Genomic DNA, 13,446 nt, shown 5'->3' on the forward strand with positions numbered 1-13,446 from the left:
GTGAATGTGTTTTATTTTAATGAGATCGCTCTTTTGCGAAGGTCACTCCTTCAGTATTTCTTCAAGCATTTATTCAAATACGGTTACTTCACGTGCATATGGGATTCACTTATTCTACATAGCTGTTATCATGCTTTCAGTGATATAACTCTTCAGCTTGAATATTCTTCTCTTCTTATAATTAACAAATATTAAAAAAACTGTTTACTCAATAAGGAAGTTAGTAATAAAAAAGAGGTAGGAGAAATGCCTTTTTTCAAAATACATGTGAATTTAAAGAACATTTTTATTTAAACAATAAACAGTATTTCCAATTGTTCCCTAAGATGCTAAAAGTTTTATTTTAAATTTCTCTTTGGCAGAACATAGAAGTTTTTGAATGAAACAATCCCATTTCAGTGAGTCTTGTTTGACAGACTGTGAGGGAGCTTTGGTCAAGTGATTTGCTAGGGCACCTGAGTTGAATATCTCTTGCTACTACAATAGCATTGAAAAAACCACTGCATTATAGTAGACAGACAGATCACTTCCTTTGCTAAAATTGTCATAGCAAAGCAATAATGATGCAAATTTTAAGATGCAATTTCTAATTTATCAGATCCTTAAATAAAAGCATTTTACCTGAAATCAGCGTTCAGCATCACACGCAATTTTCTGCACTGCAGAAAAGGAATAATTAAGAGCAAAAATTTCAAGCAAAGGAGATCAACAAAAGCCTGTTTTTGTAAGCTGTTTGGTAGAGACTATTAGACATTAAGTGTCCACTTGAATATTAAACCATGTTATAAGTAATTGTGAAATATGTATACTGCTCTTTTTTCCTCTTAAAATGCTGATGGAGAGAGAACAGGATTGACAAGGGGACAATACCATAGGAAATGACCTTGGGGATAGTTTATACAAGAGAAAAAAAACCTTTCTTTGTTGTCGAGTGTTAGAAATAATGTACTCTTCACTGAGCTGAACCAAGTGAAACTCTTTCAACAGTTTTAGTACTAATTAAGTCATCTTAAAATATTAACCCTTTGACCTTGATAATGCTTCTCTGTCTGTACAATGAGCAAAAGTACATAAAAATAAGAACTATAAAATGAAGCTTTCAGTTCTGAGAGCCATGATTACAAATTGAAACAAAATATTTGTGGAATCTTCTTACTATTCCAATCTTCTTTAGTCTATAACTTTAGCATTGTTCCTAACAGGTTAATTCTCCGTTTCCCTTTCCCCTATCTTTCTCTTGAAATGTCTGATTTATTCTTTTTTGTTTCTTGCCCTCCTTTTCACGTGTTTCTTATTTAGGATGCTTATACTCCAGTAGTTTTCTTCCTCTGTTTTCACCTGTGTGTGTCATCTTACAGATTGTGACATAGTTAATACAACCTTTATCCAGTTTTAAAGACTTTCTAATCCTTTATTAAAGATTTTTATATATTGAGGTACACCCACATGATTTTCTGAGTAAGGAAAGCCTGTTTAGGAAGGTTATTTAAAAATAAGTTATTTTGTGTTTGGAATGCAGCTTACTGTCCTCTGAGGGCATATATTCTCTACAAAGTTACTATTCATCTGCATTTTTCTGGACTGACAAGTACTGCTTACGTTAAATCTAATTATTCTAGCTGTCAACACTTTATCAGCATGTGGAAAGTAAAGCATGTACATTGATTTGACTTGGAGAATAAGGGAGTGAAATGCCAGGGAAGGGAAATCCACAATAGGTGCCACAGAAGTGGTTACTTGAGATTGATCTTTTTCTGGAACAGCAAAAGACTATTGATATTTTTATATTTATTTGGATGCCAGAGATTAAGTCACCAAATTTCTGTAGGACAGTTAAACAGTAAGGGGTGTTCTTTTTTTTTTTTCTTCTGTGCTTGCAGGAGAAAGATGCGATGATTACACCTATGCCATTTGCAAGGCCACAGGACTTAGGCCCATCTATTGCTATTGTAACTAAAGTAAACCAAATTCAGGATCAGCTGCTGAAGAAACATGATATTGAGCTGTACATGCATCTGAACCGACTGGAAATTGCTCCACAGATTTATGGACTGTAAGTGTTTATCTCATTTTATTCCTCCTAGTTTTACTTCACTGTGAAGGATGATTTTGTCCTGAAGTTCAGAATTAGAGGAACGAGGGTAAGAAGTACTTAACTCTTAGACCTTATTTAATTGACAGCATTACAGTGAATAAACCACACAGATGTATTTGTGACGATGTTCCCTCTGCAGATCAAGTCCCTGCAGTTATGTATTGGGGGACTTGTAAAAGATTCCCATTGCAGTTATGAAGTATATATTCAGTTGTGAATATTATCACATATTCTACCTGTGATTTTCCTGGAAGAAGTAGAACAACAGGAGACAAAGAATGGAGGAGGACAAAAATTACCAGCATTGAGTAGTTTGCTTAATTTTGTCACCAATTCACTCACTGTCAGTGAACTTTCCCTTTTGCAATAATGGAAGTTTGGATACTGGTAATGCAGGTATTGTGGGGCATGATAAAAGCTATGACATAGTGATGATAAAGTGTCTGTACACAGAGTTAGCTCAGGTAATCCTTGTTCCATTAAAGTGACTCAGGTCTGTTCAGCTAGCTGTGTCCCATGTGATCCCATTCTAGGGGGACTTTTTAGGTCAACTGTGACTTTAGAGGTTGCTTTGTCTACATATGTTTTCAGTGTTGCATACAAACCATGTATACTGCTATTTAGGTGAACATAAAGCACACAACTTTCATGAACTATGAGATATTGTGAGTTGACTGTGATTTTGAGAGAGAATTTTGCCTTCATAATCTAGAATTATAGACAGAGTATTCATTTTGATCATTCCCTAAGGGGCAAGTTGTATTTATAGTTGCCGTGACAGAAAAGTAAACTTTTTCCAACTTTTTGCAATGACTTAAAATTAACATCAAGTTTGTCTTAAATCACAAAACAAAAAAAGTTTCATACGTAGAACAGAATTGCCAAATGTAATTGTGAATTACATTTAACAACTTGATAGAAAATGTGAAAAGGAAGAGAAAAAGAGTCTTATTGCAGAACATAACTGCAATACTTACAAATAAAGTCTAATTTGATGTTATCATAAACTGAAATACTGCTGAGACATAATATGCCTTCAAGTTAAGAGTTGAAGTGCAGATTAGTCACAGACTTACGAAGAGCATAGGAAGGCAAATGTAATTCTATAAAACTCGCCGCAGTGGTTTTGATATCACTGGGCTACAGGGAGAGGAAGAATAAACTAAAGAAACTCAAGGTATTAAGAGCAGAAAGAGGACAGTTTGTCTTATTAAAGCATTTTTTTGCATAATGTGGAGTTTTGTGTTTTCTTAGTATGTTTGCTAGTCTGGAAGAGAAAGCAGGCATTGCTGATAAACTTCAGGGATGGCAATGAGTAGGTGGGTGGTGTAAATAACTAGGAAAACAAAAAGACAGGGTTTCTTTGTTTTCTGAAGGCTTATGAAAACACCCAAAATAAGATAAACCTCAGAAATTTGCAAACATATTTTGGGGCAAAAGTAATTTGTACTGTAGATATTCACTTCAGTTTAATATTTTGCCTTTCAGTGAGAAATAATTGAAAGAAAAAAATTAGACTTAGCTCAAAAACGTGACATTACAATTGCAGAAGAACAGTGCAGTCTGGTGTGGCATAAATAGAACTGAATCTGAATAAAGAAAATTACAGTTAAGGGAATGAATTATGAGAGAGAGCTTCAGGCTGACTATCAGGAAAACCTTACTAACAGGGAACTGTTAGACTGTAAAATAATATTTCAAAATTAACAATGGAAAAAAAAACATCAGAATACTTTAAACACAGGCTTTTGAAATGCTCTCAGAAGTTGATAGTATTGTAAAGAACAAATCTGTGTTGGCAAAAAAGGAAAGTAGGTTGCAAGTAAGGTCACATCCTTCTCTGATTTCTGATTTAATATAGAGGACAGGAGAAAAAGAAAGCAAGAACTTGGTTGTGTTGTATTATTCTCGCCTTTAATGATATTTTCAGAATAATAATTCCCAATAGTGAACCAGCTGACAGACTCAGATGCTGGATGTTTTCCTGCATTTAACATTTCTTAAACTATAAAAAGCATTTCTTAAACAGTGATTAATAATCTGTTATGTTTACAACCCATGTGCTGAATTTGTGTGAGGTTTTTGTTGAAACATTGTTTTGCTGAAGTTTGTTGGATTTGCCAACAATGAATATTCATATGTAATCCTTCAATCACTCAAAAATACATACAGGATAAAAGGAAGACTAAAAACTTCCTTCAAAAGATATTAATATGCTGCTGGAAAAGAGTATAATCACAAAAGGCTTTCATTTAGTGGCAGTTTGCCCTAGCCTGAGCAAGTTATACTTATTTAAAAATGCAGTCATTTCTACTTTGGATCCTTCTATAAACTTTTGTGGTAAGATAGAAATTCTTACTTACCCTTTCTACTTTCATGAAGTTCATTTTTAACCTTTAATTTTCACAAATAGTCATTTCTTTATCAAACCACATGGAGACTGATTCTGCCAGGACATCAGGTACTCCAGTTTGTTCTGTAATTCCATGTTCAGAAATGTTCCTTTAAAATAAAGTATAGCTACCCACTTCTTGAAAGTATGCTCACTTGCTAACAAGAGCAATTTTCAACAGACATTTCTGTACTTGAAGTATGACTCATTAAATATCATTACTGTCCAGTGGTGCAAAGGTGTGATGCCATTTTTATGTACAGTACATATTACAGTGTTTATTAGATCAGCTAGTCCTCTGTAAACCATTGCGTCATTGGCTATGTTTTAAAAGGAAAGGCTGAACAGCCTGTCTATTCAGCCTGGGCAAGAGAAGACTGAGAGGGGATCTGATAAATAGTTATAAATATCTAAAGGGAGGTGGGGGGCAAATGGATTAAATCACACCATTGAGAAGAGTCTGTAGTGATCAGACAAGGAGTGAAGGCCTAGAACTTGAAGATAGGAAGTTGCGTATTAATGTGTGGTAGAACTTCTACACAGTAAGGGTGATGGAGCACTGGAGCAGGTTGTCCAATGATGTTGTGGAGTCTTCTTCTATGGAGATATTCAAGACCTGTTTAAACACCTAACTGTGCAACCTATTGTAGGGTACATGTTTTAGCAGGGAGTTGGACTCGATGATCTCTTGAGGATCCTACCAAGCCCTGTGATTCTGTGAAAAGTAAACTTCTCTGATACTTGCTCTTTGGTGTATTGGTTTATCTTCTGGAAGGCAGTATTGAGCAGGCTTCACATAACCTGGCTATCTCATTTCATTGCTGAACAGAAAGAGAACTCTGGTAGGTCAAGTAAGGTGTATTAGTGCTCTGGCTATGCCATATTTTTGTTCTCTGGTGATGCAAATTGATGTTATGTACAGTAGCCTTAGGACAGGTATTTTTGTAAGTAGAAATTTTATGAGATAGCAGATTCATTCACTTGCAGTTGTCATGTCCCAGTAATAATCATTCAGCTGCTATTAATATCAGCTAAAATGGAACCAGCAATACACAGATAAAGGCTTTTCTGCTATCATTCTTCAGTCTTCTTTATTTGCCATGGAGTTTTTTGACCCTAAGATAATGTTTTGCAGAATAACATTGTTTAACGTTCCTGGTATCACTGCAAATTGCATGCAGTCTAACCAAACTATAATAATTATCTAATCACATCTAATTTTCTACTTTGTAAAGTAAAGTACAAGAATAGTTTGAAAGTAAAATTGAATTGATTACATTAACAACTCACTGACACACTTCCTGATAATAAACTTTTCTCTAAATAAAAACAAAAAAGCTGAAATTGAACAAAAAGATTAGATACTCTGAAGGGCTGACAGTTTCAATATTTAGCTTAATTACAAAATTAGATGAGTTAGAAAAGATTAATGTACTAGATTATATGGTATTCTAATGTTAATTTCTTTGACCCTTACAACGAATTCATGTTACAGTACAAAATAATTATTGCAACACCATTCTGCAGCTTCTGCAGTGGGCAGTGTTTGCAGTGACAAATTAAGCGGGTCATCTTCCCAGAGCGAGACAGAACAAAGGTTGAAGAAGTCCTAAAATATGGATATATTAAGACATTTTCCTCCATTCTCAATTTGTAGTAGAGGATTTCTTTTAGATTTCATTTAAAAGATTAATCAATTGGGAGAGCCCCTCATAATATCATTATAACTACTTTATTTTATGTACTGGGAGTTTCAAAGTGAATTATATTCATATTGCATCAAATGAAATTCTCATAGAACTGCATGCAATAAGTACAACCAGCTCATGTAAATATATATGATACAGTTGTGAAGAAATACACACACAATGGTAATGACAAGGTGTAAATATGAAGTGCCTTATTTAAGAACAGGAATTAACTAATGGCATAAACTCACTAGCTTCTGCATCATGACTCTGGCAGATTATATGCTGATGGTATAGTGGTTAAGGAAACTCTTTTAAGCACATATCCATCAAACAAAAAAGCACTTGCAGAAGTGTGTAAATATTTCATGATAGCTTAATCTCAGTACAAAAGAGGCCTTCTCAGAACATTCAGTGCCAATGACTTTGCCTCCTACTGCTACTCTACTTTCCAATGATCAGATAGTCGTACTGCGTACTGCACTTCAAGATTCAGTTTCAGCCCTTTAGGCTGATACTACAATTATACTTCAGGAAGAAAACTGTCTCATGAAGCAAAGGAAAGAAAAAAATGAAGGTTACAAACCAAGTCACAAGGTACATTTAAAGCTAGCGTTAGAAAGGTTATGTTACAGCAAAGTCAACAGCAGATGTGCTGCTCCACTATTACTATTCTTAGTTGCTTTGCTTTGAGCACTGCTGTGGGGCGTCCACCTGTTTTAGTTTCTCTCCCATGCCATTATGGTACCAGGCAGTATTCTTTTCTGTAACCATACTGGTCTCTGGAGAGAGAATTTAAAGGATTTAACTAATGCAACAAAGAAACATAAATCATACTTATTGTATCCAGAAAAAAAAATGCTCATCAGAATAAATAAAAATCTTCATGATCTCCAGGTAAAATGGAATTACCAGTCTTTCTTTTAAAAAAAAAAAAAAAAAAAAACACTTTGAAGATCATCTAGGATGCCTGGGTTTGTTTCCGACTCTCACACTTCACACAACAAGCAGATTAAAAAGAAACAGAAATAATACATAGCATGGCCAAAACCAATTCCAGTTTTTCTGTAATTTTTAATCCAATGTCATCAATTAATTGGACAGCATTTACGGTGTAACCAACTCTGATATACTGTGTCTGTAGTAAGAGAGACACCAAAATCTGGCCTTGCTATTAAAATAAATGCTTAGTATCAGTGATGACTGAGACTAAGTAAATAGAAAGTCTTAATGAATGAAGAACTAATTCTCATTTAAATTATGTGAAATTAATTGGAAAATTAATACCAATTATTGGTATTTCTGGTTGAATTCCAGTAATTGTGTAGGTCACTCCAAAAGCAATGCCTCCTGTTTATTTCCAGGGAAACTATAACAGATACAAAAAGGACAATAATAATACTTATTATAATAATACTTATAAAGCAAATTCTCAGCTATACAGCACTATTTTTCAACAGTCACCACCATTAAATATCCATTTTTGCCAGAATGGGCTTGAGCCTGCATGCTGCACTCAAAAATCTTTATTGCTAATCTGGAACGTGGCTTGTCTTTTGTGTTGTTGTCACCAATGCTGAAACACACCACCCACTGCCTCACTGTGCTCATATCAGCTGTTTGGTCTCTGTAACCATCCAGCAAGCATCAATGAATGTCAATTCATGCCATTTTTCCTTCATCAAGGAATTTGGTTACACACTTTTGCTTTGTCTGCACTTCCTTGTCAAATGCCATTTTGTCAGAGTGCCTGTCTTTTATGATCTGTTGCACAGCAACAACATGTGATGGAATATTGGCAGGAAGGTTCAGCTTCTACTGCTATACCACCAAAATCTGCCTCTGAAATTGTGGGACACCATAATAAAACAGGAGGCATTACTTCTGGAGCGGCCCTCATATATTTTCTTCTTGAATTGAAGCATTACGTATAAAAGAGATTTTTATGTCATTTCTGTCCTGTTCTGTCTGTCAGTAGAATAGGGCTTAATGTCAGACGTAAAGGTTTTTTTAAGAAAGGTTACAATCCACTGTTGGTTCCACAAATTAAAAAAAAAAGATACAGTCAACTGGATTTTTAAATAAAATTTTTGGGAACTGACATAGAGATCTGAAGACTTTACTATGATTTTTATCCTGTGTAGTGAAATGAATGTTTTCTTCTTACAATAATTAAGTTGAAAATAAAGTGACAGAGGAAAACAAATCTGAAGCTATTTTAGAAAGTCTCAATATGTTTTCATGAAGACAGGAGTTGCTTCACCTCTTGTTGATGTCTCAGTTGTGTTGCAGTGGTTTACTAAATCTCAAGGGGTTTGCTTTATGCGAGTAAACTTTGGGCAGTTCTTGAAGTATCAAGGAAGATATCTCACTTTCAGGAAACAAGCAAATGATCCATACCTCTAGGAGTTGTTTTTCTTTTGTTTTAAAATGTGACTACCCATCTTTTGTTTTCTAATATGATGGATAAGTGTTGCTCATTCCGAAGTTTCCCCAGGAAGCTTTCTGGTTTGTTGACTGAAATATTTTTATCATTACTTTTTTGTGTCACTTGGTTTTTCCGTTCTTGTTGAATATTAGGTTGAAAATTATACTGATGAGTTTTCAATTTTATCCTTTTTCCCCACTCTCACAAGTAGTACTGTGGATTTACTTTAGACTTAATATTTGAGTATATAATATACATAATGTAAATGCCCAATCTATAAGCAGAATGAGGGATTGGCTGAGGTGTCAAAAGTGTTCATCTGAGTCTTACTCACTTGCCACCTAATTATGTGCTGAGAGGATAATGAGTAGTACTGGATAGCTGTGAGGATAGAATGCAGATTTGCAGTTATGCTATTCCTTGATGCAGGTGATGAGCTTCTCTTATGAAGCACGGGAAGCTGTCTTTATCTGGGAAAGAAAGAAGTAAGAGGGCCTCCATTTTTACTTTCATCGTACAGCCATAAATCTGGTCACGTATAACATAAGTAGTCTTACAGACCAGTGGATTTGAAGAGAGTGTCTTCTGAAGCCTGTGATGAAATCAGGAGAAATATATAGAGGTGTTTGGAAGTCTGCCTTTGTCTTTCTAGTCAATAGATATAAAGCAGAAATTTAAGGTGCCCTGTATCAAGTATGGACTTCTCCTTTGCTTTTCTTATACCTAAATCACATCAGCAATTCATGTTAATCAGTGCTGATTAATTTAGTGCATCATTTTGTTTCTTTCAAGGACACAAATCTTACTCAAAGGTAATGGAACAGAGGTTAAGTAGCTGTTGCAGGAAACAATTACCTCAAGCGTATGCCTAGAAATTGTATTCAGCTAACATGTCCATGTTAACTTGGTGCAGCAGTTTGGAATTAAGCATTTGCTAGCAACCAGAGCATTTCCCATAGAATCCATTCTGTGGATAATTCATGGTTTGATTTGCAGTGCTTCATTCTGACTACTAATTCATAACTATTCTATCTGATTCAAGTTAGAATGGACATGTATATATACATTATTAGCACATCCTTTATTTTCCTGTGAAAACACATTATTATAGCTGATAGTGAAGTAATGAATAGAACCATGTGCACCATACAGGAAGGGAAGATAATCTTGTCATCAGTCTCTAAGATAAAAGCTGATACTCAAGAGTCATGATAAACTAAAGGCTAATGCACAGAGAAAAGAGATGTACAAGGATGAACTTCTACTGGAACGCAGAGAAAAGCCTCATCATCAGTAATGGCAAGACACTGAAGACACAACTTGGCAACAAATTAAAATTGTAAAATTTGAAAACTATTCTTTGTTCTCTAAGAACAGCTGGGATCAAATGAATGGTGCAGATAAGAGGAATTTTAATACAAATCCTTGAACAAGTGAGCATGAAATACTTAATGCATGACCTAGGCCTGTTGGAAGCACAGGAGATAGATTTCATTTGGGGGGGGGAAATGACATTTTGAGTAGTTATCTTTTTCTTCCACGTTAGAACAAACTGAGCCATTTTTTATTTTCATGGAAGAATGGGGAGAGGAATGACAGGGAACTGCATTTGAGAAAAAAGTGGTAGGGAACTGTCTGGTGATGTGGGATGACTACTTCAGGGAAGGCATGGTCTTCAGTGCATCTCCATTGATCTGGGAGGACATGTTGGTATGCAAGCTCTTCTTGATCATTTTCATCCTAATCCTTAGTTTTAATGAAAAATTATATCCTGAAAGCACAATGAAAATATTATCAAAAATTAATGAAACCATAATTTTGTAGTAATACAGCCAGTCTGCATTTTCTCTAGAAACCTGCGTTTGCTAAGTGGAATGCAGATAACTTGGGGGGGGGCGGGGGAGAAGGGGTCTCTACAATGTCAGCAATTAAAAAGAATGCTATTTTTCTGCTTTTTCTCCCAACTAAAGTAGTAGTTTGCCTGCTAATCAAGTCAGCCTGTCTGCCTGTGATCTGAAAATAGTTCTTGAGCAGTGATTTCTATTCCTATGGACAGTTCTTTTTCTCTCCAGTCTAACAAAATGTTACCGGATGAGGTGAGGGATTTGAATTAAAAAAAAAAAAAAAAAAAAAAAGGTGAGGGAGATGGGAGGAATTCTACATGGAAACTATACAACATGGATTTTTTTATTCTGAGTCTTCTCTGACATACCTGTTTTACTGGGAGTTCTTCAGTAGGATAAAATATGTCAGTATTGGAAAGGAATTCAATCTACAAAGGTCCTGCTCTGAAAATAATACCATAAGTTGTACTAAATTCTAAAATTAGCAAACTCAATAATAGTTCTCCATGACCTTGTGAACTTCTTTCCAACACTTGCTTTAGTTGTAGAAGCTTCAGCAATTTAAAAAAAAAAAAAAAAAAAAAAAAAAAAAACCTTGCTCCAAATATGTGCATACCTTGAGTATCTTTTAAGGTTCCAATGTGCCAGTGTGTTTTTGAGCAAGAATTTTTGTAAGTATCCTATGAAATATTAAAGCAGGCCAGCTATATCTGAAGAATAAAATCCATTAACACAGGTTACAGGAACAGGTTGCTCAGCAGTACTGCTGTGAATTAGGGAGCCCAATTTTGTATCACTTTTGCATGTTATATGAATTCACAATCCTACTCTAGGTAAAGGATGAGAAATGATGATTGGCAAAATTTCTAAAAAAGTATTATGTTACTATACTAACACCATAAAGATCATTACAATATTTCATCACTTTTCTTAGTGAATGTGATAGCGTGAGGCCTTAAATGGTTGAGTTATATAACTTAGCAGGAAAATCCAAAATTTTTGCAGAAAGAGGAAATCTGTACACAGTGCTGCAAAACAGAATTGCTCAGTATAGAAGAATGAAAACAAATAAGAGAAGGAGCTGGTTTCAGACACATTTTGAGATCCGTGAATGAATCATACTTGAATTTTTAATAAAAGTCAAGAGTACTGTTCTATTTTCTTCCTGTGAAAATACTCTTAAAATATCATTTCCAGCTTGATATTAACTCCTTATGATACCTTCCTTGAATTTCCAGAGTAATGTTTATAAGGAATGAAGCCAGTGCATGCCAGGCCTTATTATTCAGCATTGGATGTATTGACAGCTGTACATTAGATCTAAACAGATTTCATAGAAGCAATCCTATATAATATCAGGAAAAAACACCACCTAGAAAACTACACAAGAGAGTGTCTCTTTTCATAGGCCTTACACCGGTATCTGTAATTTTTATTTATCTGCCTTTCTTTACTTCTCATCACTTCATTTGAAACTAGGACCATGATAGCGTGCTTTCTATGATTAGCTTTCTATAAATATTTTTCTTCTTGAAATCTGACCTGTCTAGTACAGTGATCTTTGAATGCCACAAAGCAAGATGCGTTGTTACTGAAAAGAGGGAGAAAGAAAAGAGATTTGTTATCGTATTTGTTGTCTGTTTAGCTTATAATTGAACAGAATACAATCTAATATCATGTTACATAATGCACACCTACATGTGTAGTGTATCAGCAGAATAGCTGTAATATTTTTACGTTACTAAATATTTTTACAGTATTTAAATCTAAATTTCAGACATGTAATTACATCCTTAGTTGTTTACAGATTACTTCAAAAAACTCTATGTAAGCTGTTAGATTTTAAGCTTTGGCCTTCTGGCTTATTCCAAACTCCACACTCAAAACAAGTATGTGTGGCAACGCAATGCAAGGTTCACAATATTAAGTTGAAGTATATGGGATAACTCAAATCAAGCCATTTTGCCCATTGTGTCTCTTACCTCTGAGCAAAATCGCAATAGTAACTGGACAATAGAAGAAAAGAATTCCCACAGTTTGCAACATTTCAATGTACTTTATACACAGAAACATAAATGAGGACACATGTATAGACTGAACAGATGAAAAGACAATAGCATCTGTGATCTTAACAATTCTATATATTAGTATTAACGGTTTGACATGTTAATATATTGAAAACTTGTTTAAAATTAATTGAAATATTTCATTTTCCTTTTTCTTTTTCAATAACTATAATCAAAAAACCTTTTTTAATAGTGTATTCACATATCCAACCAAAGTAGCTAGCACTACATCTTGCTTTACTGTACATCTGAGCTCTGGGACTTTCCCATTGAAATACATCCTCTGATTTATCTTCTGTCTAAACTACTTTTTACATTATGACTATGCTGCACTCTTTGATATTCCCTGTGACATCATGAGACAGCTGTGTTGCATTGTGTTTAAGCAGTACTAAACCTTTAAACTTTAAACGAATATTTTTCTTCTTGGAGGTATAAATAGAATATGTAATAAGCATCTGTGGGATATGCAATTAATGTCACTTGTGAGGAGAGGCCTTCATGATACACTTGGGTTTTGGCACTCTTAAATTATGAGCTCTTTACTAGACTCATGGGATAAATTCCATATCCCCCAGATGCTTATTATGTATCTTCCGTGTCCCTTAATTCCTATTAGCTGGATTAGGAGTTGTTGTGATGTTGAGGTTTATGGTAATTTAACTGGGGTGTTTCTTGGTTATCAATAAATAAACTTCAAAAGTTTAGTAATTTTTATTTTCTAGCAATTCCGATGTGTATAGCTGTAACAATTTACATAAGATGCTAGTTGGATGTACTAAAAACTTTGGTCAGTTGTGCACATTAGTGTATCCATTATCTAAATTTTAAAAAACATGCAAATGTATAAAAGCAAAAGATTGCAATAGGAAAGAATGAGCTGAAGTGTAAGGTTTTGGGGTAATCAAGATGGTATTTCCTTTTCCTTCCAAA

At 34.6% G+C, this 13,446-nt stretch overlaps 1 protein-coding gene across 5 annotated transcripts in view; it reads left to right on the forward strand.

The window, feature by feature from the left end:
- The window catches only part of TBC1D5 (TBC1 domain family member 5), a 299,398-nt gene that overhangs the window by 182,741 nt on the left and 103,211 nt on the right, over positions 1 to 13,446 (forward strand). For all 5 annotated transcript variants that reach the window (XM_090142592.1, XM_090142593.1, XM_090142594.1 and 2 more), the window contains one exon: positions 1,881 to 2,053. In XM_090142592.1, the coding sequence (XP_089998718.1) occupies positions 1,881 to 2,053 (173 nt within the window). The remainder of the gene's footprint in view (positions 1 to 1,880; positions 2,054 to 13,446) is intronic.

This window comes from Phasianus colchicus, chromosome 6 (genome assembly GCF_987193195.1).
Source record: "Phasianus colchicus chromosome 6, bPhaCol1.hap1.1, whole genome shotgun sequence".
In the NCBI taxonomy this organism is placed as follows: domain Eukaryota; kingdom Metazoa; phylum Chordata; class Aves; order Galliformes; family Phasianidae; genus Phasianus; species Phasianus colchicus.